Source organism: Phasianus colchicus, chromosome 10, assembly GCF_987193195.1.
Source record: "Phasianus colchicus chromosome 10, bPhaCol1.hap1.1, whole genome shotgun sequence".
NCBI lineage: Eukaryota > Metazoa > Chordata > Aves > Galliformes > Phasianidae > Phasianus > Phasianus colchicus.
In genome coordinates, this window is record NC_143445.1 from 5159121 (window position 1) to 5181652 (window position 22532).

At 46.2% G+C, this 22532-nt stretch overlaps 3 protein-coding genes across 4 annotated transcripts in view; 1 reads left to right on the top strand and 2 right to left on the bottom strand.

Annotated features, from left to right (window-relative positions):
- The window catches only part of CRYGS (crystallin gamma S), a 27895-nt gene extending 26136 nt beyond the window's left edge, over positions 1-1759 (bottom strand). The window contains exon 1 of the mRNA XM_031596557.2: positions 1679-1759. Within this exon, the coding sequence (XP_031452417.2) occupies positions 1679-1708 (30 nt within the window). The 5' untranslated portion in view covers positions 1709-1759. The remainder of the gene's footprint in view (positions 1-1678) is intronic.
- Positions 520-9052, bottom strand: TBCCD1 (TBCC domain containing 1). 2 transcript variants are annotated; one of them, XM_031596552.2, is made up of 7 exons: positions 8545-9044; positions 8327-8476; positions 6224-6590; positions 5391-5577; positions 4773-5270; positions 1679-1842; positions 520-1113 (listed from the first exon to the last, which is right to left on the bottom strand). In XM_031596552.2, the coding sequence occupies exons 1-6, from the start codon at positions 8938-8940 to the stop codon at positions 1713-1715; spliced, it is 1728 nt and encodes a 575-aa protein (XP_031452412.2). In that variant the 5' UTR covers positions 8941-9044; the 3' UTR covers positions 520-1113; positions 1679-1712. The 2 variants fall into 2 exon arrangements, 1 of the variants encoding a protein (XP_031452412.2); XR_016469549.1 differs by lacking the exon at positions 520-1113 and adding an exon at positions 4263-4405 and having other exon boundaries at positions 1709-1842; positions 8545-9052.
- Positions 9053-9136: 84 nt separating this feature from the next.
- DNAJB11 (DnaJ heat shock protein family (Hsp40) member B11) lies at positions 9137-21781 on the top strand. The gene is made up of 10 exons (XM_031596556.2): positions 9137-9293; positions 9414-9570; positions 13104-13201; positions 13561-13693; positions 14542-14684; positions 15027-15109; positions 15720-15777; positions 16323-16434; positions 16778-16937; positions 20839-21781. Exons 1-10 carry the CDS (start codon positions 9226-9228, stop codon positions 20901-20903), a joined length of 1077 nt encoding a protein of 358 aa, XP_031452416.2. The 5' UTR covers positions 9137-9225; the 3' UTR covers positions 20904-21781.
- The last annotated feature ends 751 nt before the right edge of the window (positions 21782-22532 follow it).

Genomic DNA, 22532 nt, shown 5'->3' on the forward strand with positions numbered 1-22532 from the left:
ACCAGACCCCACATCAGTACCCAATCCTAACTCCTCTTCCTGATTCAAATGGACTGTCTCCCTAGGAATCTAGAGAGACCTTCTGAAAAATTCTAGCAGCACGACAGCCATGAGCCCCAGGGCACTGAATTCCATTGCCTCCATCCACCCTCAGTGTGGATAACTCCTAACAAATCACACAGCTGCTGCACTCAGTCATCCATGCGATCAGTGCCTCTGCCTACTCTGCCTAGCTCACTCAGGTGCTCAGCTATGAGCACACCTCCCCAAGAGAGAGTCTATCAACACAAAATGAGAGTGGGAGTCATTCAAGCTGATAGTCCACTAAGAAATAATAAATGTAGGAGATTGTGTTTGTGTCAAAATGTTGCACTAAGACAGCCTGCAAAGACTTCAGCTCCACTGCTATTAAGAAATCAGTGCTTTTCTCTCAGCTGACCAGTACACAGTTCATTGAAGCAGTGAAGATGGTGTGTTCCCCTAACAATAATTGTATAGGTAAAACTCATTCCCTAGAGCTTGTGTCAGGCTTACCTTGAGTTTTATTGACATCTGTCAAACAAGCCAAATATACAAGAAAGGTAATTCCGCCCAAATCACGTTGCTTAAGTGCTATCTTCATATTAAAAAAATCTATAGCATTTCATTCATAAACGATCAAACATTTGTTTTTCACATTTATAAAAACAGTGCAGCTGGCCTGTACAATAAAGACACATGTGACAGCTAAGGCCCTGCATCCAGCTGTACATCAGGAAAGGCTCCTTTGCTGGACACACACACACACACCACAGATGGTAACCATGACACCAGCCTCCTTGCAGCAAGGGGCACATGTACTTCCTCATCATCCTCCAGCAGCACGCACCTTCCTTCTCATTTACCAACAGAACAGTTACAGTACATTCCTGGGAAAGCAGCAGCTATTACAAATCCTAAACCAGAGAGATGTCCAAATCCTAAACCAGAGAGATGTCCAAATCCTAAACCAGAGAGATGTCCAAATCCACACACAGGCTGGGCATCAGATCCACATCGAGCGTGTGCAGTCAGAACAGCCGCAAAGTCTTTATGGGAAATGTTTTCAGGACAACGCTGTCTGTTCCCACAACTCTACAACAAAGCAGAGGTGCAGATTTTATGCCCAACACTTATTAAAGACAAAGAAAAATGGGAAAAATAAAAGGAAATAAAAACATTTCTTAGGGTTTGAAACATGCAGTAGAAGAGAATAATGAGAGCTTGCCTCCAGCTCCTAAACCACTTCTGCTTGGGAAGAGAAAGAGACTGCAGAGTAACAGTTATGTGAAGTCTCACCCAATTCTCTTAAGCAAAAAGTGAGACAGGTAAGCACAGATATTATTACACATCTTTCAAAAGATGTCTGCTCAAGTTTTTACTTCAAGTCACACAGAACATGCCTATCTGCCTCTACAGACACACAAAGGTGTTCCCAACAAACCACCTGCAGAGAACAAAGGAGGTGCTGAGTACACACATAACAGACTCAACTAAAAAGAGGTTCTGACTGCAAAACAAATAAAACCAAACACAAGACTCTTGGGAGAATCTCCACTGAACAGCTCCCAGCCTCTTCCACCTCTACCTAGGCTGTGCACACCAGTATGGGACAATTCCTCTAGGAACAGAAGAATCAAAAGAGATGCCTTCTACTCACCCTTCCTTTCCTTTTGGTGCAGAGGAACATGATGCTATCCTGCAGCCTGCTTGGAGCCCACAGCAGGAGGGACGAGGCTATCCAGCTGCTGACGGTTCCCTGTCTGGATCAGCCATTCATAGAACTTGCTTTCCACCAGCATCTGGAACTGCTTCCTTTGATCCCTGCAACAAAAAGATGATCAGAAAAGAAGCATGCGGAAGTAACACTTTTCTGTGCTTATGAACTTCACTTCCAAAACAAGCCTCTACAAATCCAAGCTAAGAGCTGGGCTTGATTCAAGAACCGTGCCCAGAAAAGTAAGCTTCTACCAAGTGAATACGACTAAAATTAACACCAAAGACAGAACTCAGGCATGCAAGCTTCCCCACTTCACTAGCAGCCACTCTGCTCCATAAGGCCTCCTCTGCTTTACTCTCAGAGCACAGATCAGCAGCGAGTGCTCAAGCACCGAAGACATAAAATTTTGTTCTGACAGCATTTGAAGAGAGGATGGAGATCAGGAAAACAATACGTATATAAACAGCGCTCCTCAAATAATTTCCTTTGAGGGAAACAACTGTTCTGTTTTTGCTAAGAGCAGCAACAACAGGATGCATCACTTAGCTCAGGCGCTCTATCAGCAGTCACATGTCCAAGAGCAACACAGGCTCATGGCAGTATTCCTCCAGAGTAGCATCCCAGCCATCTGAGATCAGCTCAGCTCCTGAATTTCTATTCTTGAATAGCTCCTGACAGATATTCTTTTTTTTTTTTTTCCCCTATGAGCTTACACAATTCATTTCTGAACCTACATAAAACACAAATGTTTCCAATATCCTGTGGAGATTGCATGGTTTTGTTTTGACCCCATTCCTAATTTGTTTTGATGCTCCTATCATGTACTGGGAAAAAGCAGCAAACCATCCCCATACATTTCTGTGTCACTCAGCTTCAGAGGGGCCTGCTATACCCTTTTTTCAAGTTAAAGACTCTTCTTTGCACTGTCACTTCCATTGGAAACGTTCACTGACAGATCCCCCAGAAAGCAGGTTTCTAAGCTGGAAACTAACCTAAATTCCTCCCCAGTGAATATGAACACAAAGGCAGTCACTTCTTTCTTCTCTTAGAGTTTATCTTCTCCAAGTGCTTATTATATACCTCCATCTGCTACAGATCCTTAAAGGCTTTCTCTCTGATGTGCTCAGAAAATGAGCAAGCAGGATTTTACGCTTTTACAAGTTGTTCTTCAAGCTCTCTTTCTGGTCCTGTCTTATGGGGCTTTTACCTTTAGCCTGACAGGATTTACATTCTTTTTTTCCCCCCACTTTCCTCCTTCAGACAGCTTCTTCTTACTCTTTCACCTCCCTGTTCAAACACCAGCAGCTTTTCTTCTTTCTACAAGTCTGACAATCTGCCTGCTCTGGGTTGTCTCTCTGTGCCCTGTGGGCAAAGAGACAGCTAGAAAGACCTTATACTGCCAGCTGCCCAGCTTCTTTCCAGGAAGGTTCTAATTCTGGCATGTTTTTCCCATGAAATAAGCCATTCCAGTACCATGCTGTCACACCCTCTGCTGCAGAGGCTGCATCATCTATACCACCTAATATTTCTTTAATTGTTAGATTTTGGTAGGTAAAACACGTTCATAAAAACAGGGTGAGAAGCAGCAGCCTTGGCTTCTATTGCATATTCCAATGGCTGAAGTAGAAGGAGCACTGTAGATGAGACTGACAGACACAGTGGATGACTCCAGCACAGAAGCTGAAGTTAAAACTTTCTGCTGCTCTTCAAAATGCAAGGCTGAGAGGTTTGAAGGTTTTTACATCTCTGTAGTGGAGTCACCACTACTGGATCACTACTGCTCAGCCATCCTCTGCTTGCAGCAAAATCCTCATTAAGGATACTTTCTCCTTCCTACTCTGGAGCTCTTTCAAATGGCAGGTTCCTCTGCTCTTGGCACAAAGGCAGTTGGTGTTCAGAAAGGGGCAGAGAAAGCTCAGGGAGCTGCTCTGAAAACAACCAAATGGACTACAGCTCTGCAGCTTAGCGTGATGGGAAGTGCTGACTGTTTGACTCAACAAGTTTTCATGTTGTGTGCATCCCACAAACTAAACTTCTCTAAGATCACTGCTTCTCTGCACCCAGTTACATGTCCACTGTAACTCATGGACTGAGCACACAGAACAGAAAGAAAATGTGGAGAGCTCAAATATGGCTTTTTGAAAGATCAAAAGTTGTTTTCACTCTTCAATACTTTAAAACCAAGTATCTGGGTTTCTATCTCCATTCTGTATTTGCAAAGGAAGATCCTCAGATTGCTGCATCAAAATGGTTCACAAAAGATACAGCAGCAAAACTGAAGCTGACAGATTTTTACACCTGACTGCTCAACAAAGCATGCTGACAAAGAAAACAAGGTGGACTCTTTCAGAGCTCAGCAACAGGTGTTGAGAGAGCAAAAAGATGCATATCAACACATGAGACCAGCCAGGAGTGGCCCAGCTAGTACAGTAAAAGCTGGGCAGAGGATTTTAAAGGGAACTTTAAAAGCTACTGTCCATGAGGTGATATATTCTAACAGTCCACATGCACATGCTTAGCTCACCTCAACAACAGGTGGGACAGTAATTTAAAACTTCACTGTAAAGGTTGGGGTTAAGAATGATCACCAATCAGCTGCAGGCCAACAATTGGTGGAGCTGTTGTTCAGGGTACGGGCCCAGATCTCACCCATGTCAGCATGCAGCACTGGAAGCAGAACAGAGACAGCAAGGAGACAATACCCAGCATGAGGGAAGCCATAAACTCATGCCACCAGGACATCTCACCTTGGCCCTCAGCAGCATCTAGGCATGTTTTCCTTAGCTTTGCAGGTTAGGAAAATGCAGTCACAACAAAGCATTTTTTCAGATTTACAGTTGAAAACATGATTCCCTCACTATAATGCCAAAGATCAGGATCTCAAGATTGCCAACTATTAATGCTTTAGAAGTGGCAAGATGTAGCCCACACAAACCAACCCAGTACTAAAGCATTTTTCTGAACCACACTGAATGATGTACAGCTGTGCTGAGCTTCAGCACAGTTCAGATGGCTTTCAGGATACAGCACTCACTTGGTCAGGCACGCCTCCTTCACCATTTTCTGCCAGATCTGTACCTTCTGCTCTCGCTGATTCAGTGCCTTCTGATAGGCATGGGGAAGCCCCCCTGGTGTCTCTGTGGTGTCTCCTTCCATCTCAAAAGGAATCACAAAGGTGTAGAAGTCCACGGGTGGCAGGAGGCGGAAGACACTGGCATCACTGTCCTCCTTGCACAACAGCATGGGGCTGTCCCAGTAGTTGGGCACAGTGGCCAGCCCCACCTGAGCCATGTGGTCCTCCAACATGGGGTAATGGGTGTGGAAAGGGGCAAAGCTGATTGCTTGGTTTCCCGCAAGGATAAGAGGCTGGGTAGGAGTCAGAATGTGAAAAGTACAGCCAGTCGTGGAGGAAAGAGACAAGCAATGGCAAACGGTGATGACTTTGATATTGTCACAGCTGTGGACATGAACAGATGCCTCCACAGGGCCGAGCACAAACGTGCTATTCTGGCACTTCTCAATGGTCACAGAGCTGCAAAACAAAAAAGATACAGTGAGCAAGGAAGATTGCAACCAGAGCTTAACAAGAGCTTAGCACTTGAACAAATGCTGAAAAGACATTTGGCTGTGCCTCAAGAGAACAAAACCTCACCAAAGAGGAGAGAGGAGATAAATGAAGGACTCATTGCAGCGATGAATTCTGACATGAGCACCCACCAAGGTGTCCGAGCTCTTGGCCAGTGTCTGTTTGTAAACCTGGCTCATTATCACCATAGGGGACACCTCAGGCACCACACGAGTGTTACAGGCAATCTTTGCTCTCCTGGTTGTTCCTTCAACTGCAAAATAAAGTTAATCAATACATTCATATTGAAAAAGAAATAAAAAAGAAAAAAAGAAAAAAAGAAAAAAAAAGGACATACACGTCTCCCAGAGAGAAATAGACATGATGGTTCACTGTCCACATCACTCAGCAATCCCTCAAGGAAATAATTAGCCCCAAACTTCAGCAGTACAGTGACACTGTGTCACCACACACAAGTCCTACTATCCATCCTTTTAAGGGGTAGGGTGCCTCTGCTCTTCTGCAATGCCCTTGCAGGTGAAGAGCTGTGATTCAAGGCATGAGAACCTTGATCAGTTCTCAGCTTTGCCACAGACACATCACATTATCTCTTTTCCATGTCTGGCTGTATCTAAACAGTGACCAATGATGGTAGCGATAAATGATCTCACTCAGAGGGGCCTTTGAAAGCAAAGTCATTCATGTTTGCTCACAAATTAACCCGAGGCCCAGAAACTACACACAGGCATCACACAGCACACCCTCTACTCTCCCAGACTCATCCCAAAGCTATCACTTTGGGATCCCCATATTTACTAACAGCAGGAGGAAACAGGCAGTCACAGTGCCACTGTCAGATGCCTGGTCACCAAGAAGAAGCGAGACTGGAAATTTGTTTCTAAGGTAAAACCTGCAGATACCTTGCTGTGCCCACGCAAGCTTCTTCCCAGATCGTAGGCAGGCAGTCATTCCAAAAGGATTTATTATCAGGCAGGAGCGCAGCCAAGTCTCTAGTTTGGGGAAGGAGAAGGTTTTGGAGATCTTAGAGTAGCCGTTCTGCCCATGGCAGGGCTGCCAGAGGGCAAGCTCATGCAGAGGATGGATGGTCCTCGAGTTGTTCACAGTCCCTTCAATGAGGAAGCTGAGGGCACAGACAGCTTCGTAGGATACCACGCTGTTGTGGGTGGCGTGCGAGGAGGCACCGAGCTGTTCTGGCTCCAGCAGCAGCTCCAGCATCTCTGAGAGGTGTGTGAGCACAAAGGCAAGGTGGTCCTGGTCATTCCAGTTCTTAGGGGCAGAAAAATAAGAACAAGGTGAATTGTCACATAGCTGACAAGCTCCACCAACTCTGTACAACGCATTTTTGCTTATAATTGTAAGAGAATGAAAGCAAGTAAAACTCGGTCCTGCTGCTCTACTCTTTCCACACATAGAAAGGAAGCTGGATTCACTATCAAGCACACCAAAAAAAGAAACATGGTGTCATTCTAACTCCAAGTATCAAATATTTCATTTTAGAAAGCAGAAGCAGATTCTTCTACAATCCTTCCCGCACAAATTCAGCTAGCTGCTGCTAGTGTTGAAGGGAGGAAACAAATCAGTAACTGACAGCCAAGGTCTTGCTATGTGTCTGTTGGAAAGATCGCTGCATCTGCTCCAGACCTTCAGCTGTGATTGAGTGCTTCTGATGTGGAGCCAGAGGTAATAAAAAAAGCAGAGGGTCATTCCTTCACAAGCAAGCAGACCAATAAACCAACCAGCCTCTGAAAGAAGCATTAGTTCAAATTTTAAAGGGCTCCACTTGAAGAAAAGTGGGAGATTGGAGCTGTAGCTGGCACCAATAAAGACAAGCTTTGCTGGCCACCAAGGTGCAGAAGTAATACTCAGTTATGATTACACATTGTCTTCACTATGCTGGGTGCAGGAATAACACACCTACAGCAGCACTGTGATAAAGATCCTTTGGAACACAGGAACAGCTCTTGTTCCTGTTCAGAATTACATGCAATAGTTGCACCTGAAGCACAGCTGGAAGAAAACATCAACTTTTCAATTCCATTGGATGCTCCAGTGCTACTTGACCCACCACCATTTATCAGTTTCTCTTATTTTTCTCTTTGTTTTTTAAATCTTTTAGTATAAGATCACCCAGCCCATTTTTAATGGTTTCAGCTTGTTCCATTCCCAGGCCTGTGCAGCTCATAACAGCACAGCCCCAACAGAAATCTGCTGAGGCATGTGGACAATGCATTTATGACAATGCTGTCAATTTCACTGACAAATACAGACCTTCCCACAACCTGCACCCAATACATCCACCTTACTTCGCTTCTTTCAGAATGCTTTACACGAGACATTCACAATTTCATGCTCTTGATCCATAGGTGGCCAGATGTATTCCAGCCCCTCTGAAATAGGACTTTGTGTAGCTTTGCTAGGGAGCACCTTGGAATCCCCTTATTCTACAACAAAGCATAAGGCAGCAGTTTCCAGTGCAGGAAAAGCTTCCTGTTTGGCCATAAGGAAGTGCAAAGGCTGTGGCTTCTTAAAAGGAAAACCACAAAGACTAAGAGAGAAGCTTCACAACAACCAAGCCCACCCCACCATGTCCACATCCCTCAGTGCCACATCTCCACAGCTCTGAGCACCTCCAGGCACGGTGAACCCCACCTCCCTGTGCAGCTGTGCAGTGCCTCACTGCTCTTCCTGAGAAGAAATATCCACATCTAACCCTACCTTGTGAAACTTGAGGCCATCAGCTCTCATCTATCGCTGTTACCTGTGAGACTAAACCTAAAGTTGCTATGCTCTCCTTTCTGTGAGTTACAAAAAGCAACGAGGCCTCTCCCTGAGCCTCTCTCTCAACGAGGCCTCTCCTTCTCCAGGCTACACACGGCTATATAGAAATAACCACTGAAGTTTTATTAGCAACAGTTACAGGGAACGCATCAAATCTGCTATAAAGGGCGGCTCTGCCCAGGAAGGCCCAGCAGGGCAGCCTCCCCTCCCCACAGCTCCATTACCTTGCTGTGCCCCGCGGCCCTGCCCGGCAGCCCGGCAGCCCTGGCCCTGGGGCTGGGCCACTCCTCGCCGATGAGAGACGTCCGCAGGGAGGCCTTGTTCAGCTGCTGCAGGTAGAGGAAGAGCAGGAAGCGCAGCGTGTCCACGGAGAGCTGCCGAGAGGGGAGAGGCCGTTAGGTGTCGCCGGCCGCCCCGCGCCCGCCCCGGCCCCGCGCCCTGCCTTGCCGCGCTCCCGCTCCAGCTCCTCGGCGCTGCCACACGCCGCCTCGGCCTCGGCGCGCTGCAGGCGGCGGGGCGGATCGGGCGGCGGGAGGAGGTCGTGGAAGCGTTCGAAGTAGAGCCAGGCCAGGCCGCGGCCCAGCTGCAGCTTGCCGCAGGCGATGTGCCGCCAGCGCGGCCAGCTCAGCCGCGGGTAACAGCCCTCGGCCGCCCGCGCCCGCGCGTACGCCGCCATCTTGCGCAGGTAGTGGGGGCCCAAGCGAGCGGGCGGCGGCACGGGCAGCGCGCCCAGCAGCATCGGCTCCGTCCGCGGCCACAGCGACACGGCCGCCGCCATGACGGCCGCGCGAACCAACGACAGGACGCTTCCCGCCCACCCTCGGGAGCCGCTCGCCATTGGCTACCGGAGCCGGCGCGGAGGCGGGAAGAAGCGGCACGCCTCGCGATTGGTCGGCGTCCTCTCCTTCCGACTCTCTGCGATGCGATTGGGCCGCGGCCGCGAGGCGGTGGTGAAGTGTGCGCGGGCGATTGGCTGTCAGCTCGAGCCGCGCGGGGCTGGGCCGCTCCCCAATGGCCGGCGGCTACGGTTGGGTCGCTCTCTCATTGGCTGGCGGCCGCGGCCGGGCGCCGGCTTCGTGTGTGAGGGACGGGGTGCGGGCGGCGGCCTCCTCTCGGCCCGGCCATGGCCCCCGGCTGGCTCGGCCGCGTCTGCCTCCTCCTGCTCTGCCTCTGCGGGGAGGCCGCCGCCGGGTGAGTGCTCCCCAGGGGGCTGCCCTTCCCTCGTTCCCTCTCTTCATCCCGTAGGCCCGCGGCTCCCCGGCGCCTGGCCCGCTGACGGGGCCTTCCCGCTCTCTCTCTCTCCCCCCACAGGAGGGATTTCTATAAGATCCTAGGGGTGTCCCGCGGCGCCTCCGTGAAGGACATCAAGAAGGCGTACCGCAAACTGGCGCTGCAGCTGCATCCAGACAGGAACCCCGACGACCCGCGGGCCCAGGAGAAGTTCCAGGACCTGGGAGCCGCCTATGAGGTGGGGGAGGAGGGCTGGGGGTGGCAGTGAGGGCAGCGGGAGGGCACTGTGGTACAGTGCTGTGAGTGAGGCTGGGTCTGTCTGGGAGGCACCCAGCATGTGGTTATAAGGGCAATGCTGAGGTACAGAACGGCTGGGATGAGTTCTAGCAAACAGAAATGATTCTCTATAGGGCACTGCTGTCATCCCTCCTCACCTGTTAAATCTGTATTGAATTTCAGGCATGGCACCTGGTTAACAAAGCAAAGAGAGGCTGCCAGGCTGACCTGGGATATCCGCTTGTTTGAGGGCAATAAAGGGCAGCAGTTCACCTAGCTGGGGGAGCATGGAGCCTGAGCTGTTTGATCTTATTAATAGCTCTTTGAGTGTGAAATGGGCATGCATCAGCTGTGTTGATGACACAGGAACCTGTTTTTGTGTATGTGTAGAGCGTGATGTAAGTTTTGGCTGGTAGGAAATGAAAGGCTGTTGGCTTGCCTTCTAATAAATGTGGTAAGGGGTGAAAAATCATTGCTGGAGTCCCGTATGCGTAAGAAATGAGGTGCTGGATCAGGTTGCCCAGAGAGGTTGTGGATGCCCCATCCCTGGAGGTGTTCGAGGCCAGATTGGATGGGGAACTGGGCAGCCTGGTCTGGTATTAAATGTGGAGGTTGGTGGCCCTGCATGTGGCAGGGGGGTTGGAGATTCATGATCCTTGAGATCTCTTTCAACCCAGGCCATTCTGTGAATTCTGTTATATCTATCTCTATACTCCTATCACATGCTACGTAAATCACACATCAACTATTTTATTACCCAACGCTTAAGTCAAAGTCTGTTTTTTCCTCTGCTTTGCGTGGTGGGCTGTGTTTCTTTCATGTTCTCTGTCCTTTTGCTTCCCATCTCAGAACCAAAGGGGTTAGAAGGGACCTCTGGATGCCATGTAGTCCAACACACCTGCTAAAGCAGGTTCTTTACAGTTGGTTGCATAGGAAAGCATCCAGGTGGATTTTGTACATCTCCAGAGAAGGAGAGAGACCCCACAACCAATCTGAGCAGCTTGTTCCAGTGCTCTGTCACCCTCAACAGTAAAGGGATTATTCCTTGTGATTGTATGGAACTTCCTGTGTTCCAGTCTTTGCTCGATGCCCCTTGTCCTGTCACTGCACACCAATGAAAAGAGCCTGGCCCCTTCTGTTGCTGCTGCTTTCTTCCTTCTCTCCCCATGGAGCAGAGGAAGGCTCCCGAGGAAGAGAGTTTTGACCCAACAGAAATGCATGGGAGCAGCTCCACCGGGACCCTGCCCGGGCTGGCACTTTAGGTAGGAGGTTTGTGCTGGCTTTGAGGAGTCAGGCCACAGGACAATCTGGATCCCAGTGTTATCTTCAGGAGGAAAGGGGGTAACTTCCTGCCCAGGCTGATGCTGTGGCTGAACCTGTGGCTGTAGTAGGGCTCCTGCTGCTGTCCCTGATGCTGCTTCCTTCTTCTGATTTGTAAATATAAAATGAATGAGGAAATGAGGTGAGAAGCAGCTTGAATGTATTCCTCCTTGCTCAGAAGAAAAAACACATTTTCTTGTGTGTTATAGCTAGAACTCTTTTTAGTTCCAACTTCTATTATTTGAAAAGTTGGCTTAGCTCTCACAGCAAAGTTGATGAGTGTAAAGAATTCTTTGGTGGGAGTTCTAGAATTTACCATCTCTGATTTGAAGGCTGATGCATTCTGCATGCTTCAAAGCTGTGGGCTTGGAGTAGTTTATGTGAGCTGGGGTTTTGTCACACTTGACAGTGCTTAATTCATGAGGAGCATTTCTCTGTGTGTCCAGAGTCCCAGTTTATGTCTTAGCCACAGTAGCAGTTGAAAGGGTCTTTCCTACAGAAAAATACTGCTGAAGAAACAGCTGTAAAATCACAAAGCAGTAGAAGACATAGTAGTACAGGCAGCAAAAATTCTTTTGACAGTCTACTTTCCTTTCCTTTACCGAAGTGCTACCAAAATACAGAGCCCAACTTGTTCAGCATAAGATGTGGAGTTGTGTTGCTAGCACAGACAAAACAAATGCAACACACTCTCCCCTAAACTAGTGTTGTTTTTACCATAAAGCATCAGGCTCCATGCTGCTGCTCAAGATTAGTCTTGCTGACTGCCTAGAGAGAAGTCTTTGGGGGGGGGGGGGAAGGAGAGGGAAGTGTGGGGAAAGCAGGTTAATTAAACTACTCAGTGTCCTTCACTTAAATAGCCTGATTTTAACCCCTCAGCTGTGTGGTGCAAGCAGCATAGATGTTTCAGTTTCAGAAGCTCCTTCATATAGCAGCTGTTAGTCTCAGGGTAATTTTTATCTTCCAGGGCTGGAATTCATCTTTGGTTTTCAGTTTATCTGCTGAATTGCATTGCTTCTGAAGCAACCTAACATAAACAAGAACTCTCTTTACAGTATTTGGAGTGCTGTGTTCTTAAACTTCCAGAAGCCTGCTAAGGAAGCAAAGTGAATGGAAAAGCAAATATTCTGTACTCTTTATTCCTTTCTTTCTTGTTTATTCCTTTATTCCTTTCTTCTATTGTACTAACAATAACTAATATTGTTAGTAGTCTACTAATGGATTGTGGAACTTATCCCACTTTTCTCAAATGGGTGTTGTATTGCATATCCCAGGTGACAAAGGGAGAACTGAGCTCTTACATTTAGTCCTGGGAAGGTGAAGCTAGTAGTTAAAGTCACCGTTTTGTTTTTCTTCTACCTTTCTTGCTGCTGCCATTTATCATTACCTATAATTTGAGGCTGGCTTTCATCATTAAGCCAGCTTCTCCAGCTCTTTCCACTCCTTTCTGAAAGCTAATGTAGCATCTTGAGCCTTCCAAAAAATAACCAACAGGCCAGGAAAGGGAAGGAAGGCAAAATCTGACTGGAAATCTGTGAAGTGGTGAACAAAAGCAAAGATAATACCTAGGAATTAAAACTAAAGCTTTACAATCTTGTGTGCTGTCTAGTGGGATGTGTTTCTCTGCCTCAGTACTGAGACTGCTCCTGAATTTTGCTGCCCTTAGGAACTGTGTCAGTGTTGAAGTTGGTGTGGAATTATTGTACTCAGCAGGTTCAGCTTGGGAGGTAAACTTGCTATCATAGCTAATAGTTATGAAGTATTTGTCAGATAAATGTGTTCCACACGCTTCAAGAACAGAGAAACCAGGGCCCTGTTATGTGTTATGTGCTTTTTTATTTTTGTGGAGGAGCAGTTCCTGTTTTGTAAGAAATGATTTTGAGTTATTATTCCCTTCTGAGTCTCTCTCAACTCAGTCAGAGTAAACTCAATATTTTTTATATCCTCTGTGTTACATCCGTTGTTTTAATAAATTAATTCTAACTTTTATGAATTTAACCAATAAATGTTTAACTTCCCAGCACAGCAGGCAAGTTCTAGCCAATGCTTTTGTACTATAAAGCACTGCTACTTGTCCCCCAGCTAAGAGCTCTGGCAAAGCTTCTCTTTGAGTTTCGTGTAAGCATCCAGGTGCCCTGTGGGTGAACACCCTGTTCTTTTGTGTCCCTTTGCCAGGTGCTCTCAGATGAGGAGAAGAGGAAACAGTATGATGCGTATGGTGAGGAGGGGTTGAAGGATGGGCACCAGAGTTCCCATGGAGACATCTTCTCACAGTAAGGAGGTTTTGTCACTTCAAGTTATTCCACAGAGCTTTAATTCTGTGATCCTTGTGCATGTATTTGATGTGCATCAATTCAGTGTTAAAGCCTCTCACCTAGTCAGAAGGCAGTGATGCGAAGTGACAGTTAAGGATATGAAGAAATATGCAGATATTCCACATGTTGTTCTCGTTTGTCTGGTGTTGGTCATTTCTCCAAGAGCAGCAAATGGAAACCAGTGTTGTCTTCCCACACAGACAGTTTGGTTTTCTTAAGCAAAGAAATCTCTTCCAGGCACCCATTGCTCCTGCCTTAGGTGGCTGTCTTTTTGGTCAGAATTCCCTTCCTGAACTAACTGGTGTGCTTCTCTCCAGCTTTTTTGGGGACTTTGGATTCATGTTTGGAGGTAACCCTCGCCAACAGGACAGGAACATCCCTCGGGGCAGCGACATCATTGTGGACCTGGAGGTTACACTGGAGGAGGTGTATTCAGGAAACTTTGTAGAAGTAAGTTTGCTGGCCTGTTGGTCTCTCCAGTGCTACCAAGTTTCAGATGACTGGCCTTGCCTCTGCTTGGTTTGAATCTTCAAAAGAGTAGAACTGGAATAGATGCTTCTTTACATAGTATCTGATAGTAGAGGATGTCATGAAGCCATTTGTTAACTGAAGGAACAATGTGTTTATTTCTGTGCTATCTGGCAACTTGACTTAACAATGCTTCTCATGATAGTAACTTACTGACTGTCAGTGCCTAGCTAAGAAAATTCTGTTTCCTTTAGCTCTTGGTGGTATTTGAGGCCCATTCATGGACTGAAACATAGAGCTTAGTTTTCCTATTTTCAGCCAGTCTTGGCAACACTATGCTGTGCATTTTTCACTGCTGCTTTGTGGCCAAACATGTCAATGAATCTCTGGATTACATGCTCAAACATATGGTGGCGTTTTAATTTTCTTTAAGCAAGCTGTGTTTCTGGTGCTGACAATCTTTGCTATACTATGTATTAGAGTTCATGTTGCATGAGTTTGTGTTACACATGTCTGGATAAATGAGGAACTCAATTTTGGCTAGTATGTATGTAGTACAAAGAAGTTATCATAAAAGTTGTCAGTGCTACCATTCCTAGTTAAAGAGATGTACATGGATAAAGAAAGTGGCAAAAGGGATTTTCTGGTGGTTGGGTGTTTCTTGTGTGATTAGGAAGAGGTGTAAGGTGAAAACAGTGCAGAGTGTGTTTTGTTGTCTTTTTTTCTTTCAAGATCACGTGCACAAAACAACAAATTGCATTCAAATTGAGTTATCAAGAGCTGGGGTGCTGGCCTGTGTACCGGTGTCAGCTTCTTCCTCTTTGCTGCAGGTTGTCAGGAACAAGCCAGTGGCAAGACAGGCACCTGGCAAACGGAAATGCAATTGCCGGCAGGAGATGAGGACCACACAGCTGGGCCCTGGGCGTTTCCAGATGACTCAAGAAGTTGTTTGTGATGAATGTCCCAATGTCAAGTGAGTTGTGCTCTTCGGTGCTATATGCTGTTAATTCAAAAATCTGCCACTAGAGGGAGAAGAGCGTCTGTACAACCGGGAAGATCTGGGGAATTTCAGAGTGCTTAACGCAGGCTTCTCATTTCCAAGGAGACAGTCTTTAATAAATAAAGTAGAAATGGGTAGATCTATTAGATGAGGAACTTACTCAATTTGTAAATGAGTGAGAAAGGCAGCACTTGGCCTCCAGCTCTAGGTGTTAGCAAGGAATGTGTGATTTGTGGGGGTGTTCTCATTCTCCAGTAACAAAGCAGGTGGTACCACCTAATGCTGAGAACTGTGCTTGCATATTCCCCTTTGCAGGCTTGTGAATGAAGAACGAACACTAGAAGTGGAGATAGAGCCAGGTGTGAGGGATGGTATGGAATATCCCTTCATTGGTGAGGGTATGTATATGGGCAGTGCCCAGCTCGTGACTTGCTTCTTTTCTTTAATACAAGGCTGATCTTCATGGCAGTGTTAAAGTGGCTTTGCTCTGCTCTAGGTAAATGATCAGGACATGTTATGTGAAGTTTTTTTTTTTTTTCCAGAGTGTGCTGCTCAAATCCAGTAGCATAGTCTTTGCAAGTCTGGATAACACTCTTGAGATCCTCTCCCTTTCTTGCTATAAAATACACTAAAAAAAGAAAAAAGAAAAAGCCCTAAATCTTGTGTTTCAGATGATAACTTGAAAAAGAACATCTGCTTCAGACTTCAGTATGTGAAAGAATCCCTCCTGTAGAAGGAGATTACGTCCTTTAAAAAATAATGGTTGGTTATCATTGCTGTGTGGGCATGTCTTCAGAACAGCAGAGAGGGGTGAATTTTAGGTAACACCGAAAATCCTAAACTGTTTAGTAGAAGAAATACATGTAAGCAGAGTTTTAGTCACGTGAGAATCAAGTAGTTGTTTTTTCTCCCTGTGACACATGAGCTGCAAATCTCTATTGTGTTTAATATGCTGCTTGGCTTCTTTATCTGTTTCTGACTGGATAAACAGCTCTTCTTCCTCCACAGGGGAACCCCACGTGGATGGGGAGCCAGGTGATTTGCGTTTCCGAATAAAAGTTCTCAAGTAAGTGCCTGGCCTTGTTAGACCACTCTTTCTGGTTACTATCAAGCAAGCTTGCAAACAGTTTTCTGGCTAGTGTTGCTTGGCTTGTGTCTAGCTTTATCCTTCAGTGCTGGTACAGCCAAGGCTCAAGTATTCAAGGCAGTTCAGGATGCTCAACCCTGAGGATGCTCAAGAATTCACTGCTGTTAGACGATGAAAGGATATTCCACTTCTGTTTCCCTTGAATTCTGGCATAGGTTAGCTCCTGCCTGAATCACATGAGAGATCTCCTTTTTCCATAAACATACTATCTCCCTATTGTAAGAAAGTACTGGTAAGAAAAACTGAGTGAGTCACAACTTGACACTCCTTACCACTCACTGCTCTAGAAATAGAAAGGCTATTAGTAGCACTCTTTGCACACAGGAAAACAAAGCTAAATTTCATTCATTCTTGACTTCCTCTCTGATTTCTCCCAACTCTTTTCACAAATGGATGGGAGGAAGCTGAAGGATCTCCTTTTCCATGGGAAAAGGAGGAAAATTACAATCTCTTTATTTCTGCAGGCACCCAGTCTTTGAAAGAAGAGGAGATGACTTGTATACAAACGTGACAATCTCGCTGGTCGAGGCACTTACAGGCTTTGAAATGGATATAACCCACTTGGATGGGCACAAGGTGAGGAAAAGATTTGCTTTCCTTCTCTATGTAAATAAAATTTAACTGCTGGCCTTCTGTGACTGCCTTTGTTAGAAGCCTCCAGACCAATTTATCCAGAGTTAAAACAGGCCTGGCACAAAGAGTGCATGGTGAGGGTCAAGGTTCCAGCCCATCAGGGTAGCTACTGCATGTGTTGTCTTCAGTATCCTGGCAGTAATGCTGCCTGGTTCCCTTGAATATCATTGGCTTGGCAAGGAATCAATATCATTTGAAGCTTTCCAGTGGGCTGCAGAGGACATTCGAGGGACTGGGATGCATGCACAGAACAAAAGCAATGTTCTCAAATTTCTTTTGTCTCTAGGTTCATGTTGCTCGGGATAAAATTACTAAACCTGGGGCCAAACTGTGGAAGAAAGGAGAAGGTCTTCCAAATTTTGATAACAATAATATCAAAGGCTCACTAATAATAACATTTGATGTGGAGTTCCCCAAAGAGCAGTTGACAAGTGAACAGCGAGAAGGTGGGTGTTTTAAAGCTGTGTTATGGTTTGGGGCTGCACAGATATCTCACAGAAGCTGGTAAGAAGTTGATGTAACTGCACCACTGGCCTGTAGTGTTCAGGAAAGACTTTCATTACCGTTTACTCCTTTAACAGCATAAGATGGTTGGCCAAGTGCCCTGTGAATAATTTCCGTTTTCTTTTGAAGCCTGCAAGCTTGGCTGCTGCATTTGTAGGGAACAGGATTAGGTTGGGATATGCCACTACTGGGATGTTGCATTTGACACAACTAGCAGTGCTGTGTTTTGTAGCTGGCCATCTGTCTGAACTGAGGGACTTACTGAGCTTAGCCCCCATCTGGTTGGCCTTTCCTGGAATAAGATCACAAGCTGTTTCCTACTTTCTAGGAGTCAAGATCTGTGAAAATTCTTCTACAGTCAAGGGTGAGCAGTGTTGTACAGCACTGGGTAGGGTTTGTGCATCCCTACATCTCCCTCTACCATAAGTGCTTTGTGCATGTGTAGGAGAGAAGTGTGCAGTGAAGACACATACACCTGTTTGGTAGTAGAGATCAGCATCGTGCCAAAATGGAGGCTCTTGAGAGAAATGTGTAGAACTCCCAACACTGACAGGAGGCTAAATACTATGCTCCTAGCTGGAGATTGATCTCTGCTTTGTCAGCTTTTGCAGTGGGTTCTGCTGCTCTGCTCAAGGCATCAGAGTAGGTGTCAAGGAGGTCCATCCTATGTTGTGGGGCAAAGAAGTTCCTGCACATACCAGTGCAGCTCTCCTGCAGAAAACCCTGCTTCCCAACTCCTTTCTGCTGGTCAGAAGAAGGTACAATCACCCTGAATGTGCTGTTTTAGTTGATTCTGGCAGCTGTCCTGCTAGAGGGAAGCAACCATGTAGTTTTTCTACACTCCTCAAGTGTGTAGAGGACAGCCAAGCCCTGTGTGGTCTTTTCTTAGCATTTCCTGCTGTGTTGACATTGCTGTGTGAGCTACTAATTGGAGATACAGCTCCAGGGTGACCAGTCATCTGCAGCTTATCCTCCTGCAGCCTTTCTACAGCTGTCCAGGCTGGAATGTCTGTGTCTGTATCAGTTCAAGGCCTTTTCCTTCCACACTGTGATTCTCTTCTCAAAGCTGCTTATGGCAGCAGCACCTCTCAAATGAAACTGCGATTTTTCAGTCTGCTGCTCTTAGCAGTTTGAGAAAAGGTTGTGGGCTAGAAGCAATGACAGAATCCTGTGTGATTGTCAGAACTTCCAGCTAGCATGCCCAGGAGGTGGTGGTACAGACATGAGCATGTTCAAGCACAGGGCCTTCGGGTGTTTTTATATTCTGCTGAAGCAATCCCATCCTTCCTAGGGAAAGGTGACTGGGTAAGCAGTCAGACGCATTCTTGTGTGCTAAAATATCTCCAAACATGTAGGGATTTAAGGAGTTTTATGAGGGAATGGGTCTGTTCATGTTGTATGGCAGCAGTTCAGTGCATACACTCAGAGGAAGACTGCAGGCTTTGGCATTCAAAACATCCCTTTCTCTTATTGTTGGCACTGTTCCTAATTTCTTATCTCATAGCCATATGGATGGCTCCTGGTACAGTTGGAAGACACTGAGAACACAACCCTGATGCTCTAGAGTCAGAGAAACAGTAGGTGCTTCTCTGGGTATCAAGGAATTTATTGCTTGTTGATCAGTAGTGACCTTCTCTCATGTCTGTAATCCGTCGCTGCTGGGATTTGTTTTTTCTCCGTGTTCTAGCCTCAGTGCTCAGCAAGCAGGAGCAGGCAGTCAAGTGCCCAAGTTGTATTGTGACCTGTCACCAGCTAGTGATGTCATGAGGGACTTTAAGCTGGCTCCAGTAAATGTCTGAGAGCACATTAGAACCAAATACCAGAATTCCTGGTTGTGAAAACCAAGCCCCCAACACTGGGGATAAATGCTAAAATTTCCTGTGAGCTAATGAGGTTATCCTTCAGGCCAGCATGCAGCTGCTTAAGAGCCAGCCAGCAGGAAACAAGGTACAAAAGTGGTAGATATGCCATGTTTTTTGGGGTTACTGGAGCTCACCTTTCTTCAGTTATGTCCTTCCTTTTGAAAGGCTACATTGCCAAAAGACACATCTACTGACACATCAGCCAGGAAGTGTCTGTGAGCCTCCTACTTCCAATTCTTTCCAGGACTGTTTTCCAGTATTCTGATGGGGCTAAAGGCACAGTAGTTCCTGTAGTGAGAACTGTATAAGAGTAGACAAGCAGGGCAAAGGTTGCAGGGAGACACATCATCTCTTACGCTAGTTTCTGTGAATGTTAGGGGTTTTATTCCATATGAGTAAGTCAGTTGATTTTAATAACTGGTTGTGCTTCTCCCTGCATACGTGCTTTGCTTAAAGCTGATAACCACTGAGGTATTTTTCTAGGCAGCCTAATCTGATCTGTTCTACAAATGTCAGCATCCAGCCCAGGACTTTTCACCAGGACTCTGGCCTCAATCCAGCAGGTTGATCTGAGGCAGGACAAATCCTGTCTTCTGTCATGTTGAGCTGCAAGCCAGCCGCCAGGACTTGTTATTGTGAAGCTGATACTGTTTTGGGGATACCTGCTAGCAGAATTTAGTTGGGTTTAAAGCAACTTAGTAGGGCTCTATTGTTGCTGGGTTTTTTTTGCTGTTCTCTTAATTTGGAAGTTACCCATGATGTGGGGAGTTTAACCTCACAATCTCAGATCCTGCCAGCCCCTGCACAGCATGATCCTTTCTGGTGCTGATCAAAGCAGGGCTGTCCCATGATGAGGGCTGAGAGTCCTGGCTGATGTTGAAGAGGGAGTTCTCTCTGATTTTACCTCTGGAAAAAGTGCATGGCATACATTCTTGGCAACCTGCTTCCTCTGTGCAAACTTGACCCTTAAGTAGCAGTAAAGACCTGCTAGTGTTCCTCTGGCCATGCTAAGCCCAATAGATTAGCTATTGTGGTTACAGTGCTGACTCACCTTCCTGTTCTCTTATCCGGCTCTGGTAAAACTTGAGTGCTGACAGGACATCAGGTCATCATTTCTTTAAAATGTTTTATGAATGGCTTTTTAGGAGTGGGGAGGATGGCACTTTAATAAAGGCTGAATCCAACTAGTGATGCTCCTTCAGAACCCTTTGTAACACAGTGGCTTTCAAACTTGCAAATGCAGGCTTTCAGTAAGGTGCTATCAAGTTTTGTAGATGCAAGTAAGAGAAACAAGCTTACTCTCTAGGGACTACTTCTAGCAGTCAGTAGTATTCCCAGGCACTACTTACAAGTGTGAAAACCTTTCTTCTGTAGTTATTCATGTGAGTTTCTGTAGCTGACAAGTTCAGGAGGAACTAAACGTAGCTTTCCCAAACTCAGTGCTAGAGGACTTTTGTAGGGCTTTAAAGAGAGCTGAGAAGATGAGCTAAGCTACTGGAATTCAACTCTGGAAATGCTCATAAAGCTGTTTTTTGATGCAGTTGTATTTAAGATGACAAATGTGTTCTCAACTTCAATAACAAAGCAGCTCTGGGAGTCAGCTTTAACCATCTGCAGAGCTGTGAGGATCTCGAGGTGGTGTGCTGGTCTTTCAGTTTGTAGTGAAAGAGATTTTCTCCCTTTTTCCCCCTGGAGGAATTGGCTTATTGTTTGGTTCTGTTTGGTCTTATTTCTGCTGGTGGGAATGCTGAAGAAGCAGGAGTAAAGCTGCTGTGCCTCTGAATTTGGGGGAGGTTTTCTTTGTTACTGTTGAAATGATACTTGTGGTGTCAGTGTTTTTCTATTATTCAGAAATGTGTGCTCAAGCTTGAGACTAGTGCCATAGGGACTGGTTTTTTTTGATCTGTAAATGTAATAAACAGCACCAGCAGAGTCCTCCTTCTGTTTGTGTTGTATGGTAATGCTTTTGTTTCTCTTGCAGGTCTCAAACAGCTGTTGAAACAAGGATCTGTGCAGAAGGTGTACAACGGATTGCAGGGATATTGATGTTGTTGGGGGTGAAAAAGGACTTTAATCAAAAGTCAGCTCTGTTTGCAGTTCTTCCTCCTGCCCACTGTAGAATGGAAAACAGGGAGGGTGGGGTGATTAAGGTATATATAATTTTTTTTTTTGTAAATGGTGGAATAGTTCAGATGAGTTGGGGGAGGGGGGAAGACTACTCTTTCAGGACACAATGGGTGCTGCTTATCATGTTTCATGTCCTGGAACAACAAAAATTCCTTGTGCAGACAGAAAGGTGGGAAAAGGAGTTTAAAATTCCACACAGATTGGAATTCCTGGTTTTTAAATATATTTTGATGTGACTTTTCTCGACCATCTCAGCATATTTTCATAGCTTCTCCTCTTTTGTCCTTCATGTTGATCTCTGAGTTGTTTTTGGTTTTTTTTTTTTAGTTTGATTTAAATCCCAGATCTTCTTCCCCTTCCCCTCTGAGTCCTGAGTGTGGTATTGCTTCGGAGTGAGTGCTTCTTGAGGAGGTGTGCAGGTGCTGTTGGGGGTGGGCTGGCAGGAGGGCCTTTGCTGAACGTGTTAGGCCCATATGTGGCTGGGAAAGCAGGGGAAGGAAGTTTCTGAAATCTCCTGTGCGCTCTCCTACCTACAAAGTAAGTCTTTTATCCCAAAAGTCAATGCTCAGTTTTAAATTCAAAGTTGCAGCAGCTTAGCAGAGACTCCTTGGACTTTCAGCATGAAATTTTGGGAAAAATAGTGGGAGTGACTCCTCATACTCTTTGTTCTTCCTAACTCCTGAGTGTAACCAACAGTTTGTCTGCCGAAGTTTATTTCCCTCCTGCACTCTGTCCTCCGTGAGGACAGGGAAGGTAACAGTGCAGAAATAAAAATGTTTGAGTTGGAATGGCAAAAACTCCCTGCTTATGAATTTCAGTAGCTGTTACTCTGGTACAGCTGCAAGTGGTTGGACTCATGAGCATCTTGCTGCAAGCTGCCACAAAGGGTGAAGCTAATGCTGCTAACACCAGCAAAAGCTCTATAGTTGCTTTAGTTGAACCAAGGGCCCAGTAACTCATCAGGAAGGGACCTGTGCTGCTCTGGTGTCTGTTGTGAAGGCGCTGCTCCTTTAAGCATCCTTGTCAGAAATGCTTGTCTCTGCATGTTATTTGCAAGAACTTTGGGAGTGGTAGCTAAGAAAGTTCCCAGAGGTGCCTGCGTCAGTCAGCCTCGTGCTGCTTTGCTGTGACAGGGATGCAGGCAGCAAGAGAGATGAGTCAGTTGGTGTAGGATGCTGCTCTGCATCTTCATCCCGTGCTCCTGAGGGCTGCAAAATGGGATGCCTGCTGCTGCTGCTTGATTCCTCATTCCCTGAGCTGGGAAATAGATGAGATCTGTTTTTGAACAGGGAAATCTTTCTGGGGAGCAGCAGCAGGAAACTGGAAGTCGCATTTTGGCTTTTGTTGTTAAGGATTTTCCTTTGTTTTCAAGTTAAAGCAGCACAGATCTGAGCTGGGAGAGGTGGAGAGCTGAGGCATTGTGCTGCAATGGTCCAGTGTGTCCCACCCAGCAGCAGCAGGAGCTGACGCAGTGAAAGCAGCAGCACTGGGAAGTTTCCTGCTGGATCCTTTGTATATTTGCTTTGGCAGAACAAAGTGGGGGATTAG

Bases quoted from the DNA above. Each gene is read 5' to 3' on its own strand.
- DNAJB11 (XM_031596556.2), top strand. From the start codon at position 9,226: ATGGCCCCCGGCTGGCTCGGCCGCGTCTGCCTCCTCCTGCTCTGCCTC. The intron at 13,694-14,541 runs GTAAGTTTGCTG...TCTTTGCTGCAG, and splicing joins ATTCAGGAAACTTTGTAGAA to GTTGTCAGGAACAAGCCAGT. The intron at 16,435-16,777 runs GTGAGGAAAAGA...TTTTGTCTCTAG, and splicing joins CCCACTTGGATGGGCACAAG to GTTCATGTTGCTCGGGATAA.
- TBCCD1 (XM_031596552.2), bottom strand. From the start codon at position 8,940: ATGGCGAGCGGCTCCCGAGGGTGGGCGGGAAGCGTCCTGTCGTTGGTT. The intron at 6,591-8,326 runs GTAATGGAGCTG...TCTGCCCCTAAG, and splicing joins GGGCCGCGGGGCACAGCAAG to AACTGGAATGACCAGGACCA. The intron at 1,843-4,772 runs GTGAGTGCTGTA...TTTTTGTTGCAG, and splicing joins AAGGAGGCGTGCCTGACCAA to GGATCAAAGGAAGCAGTTCC.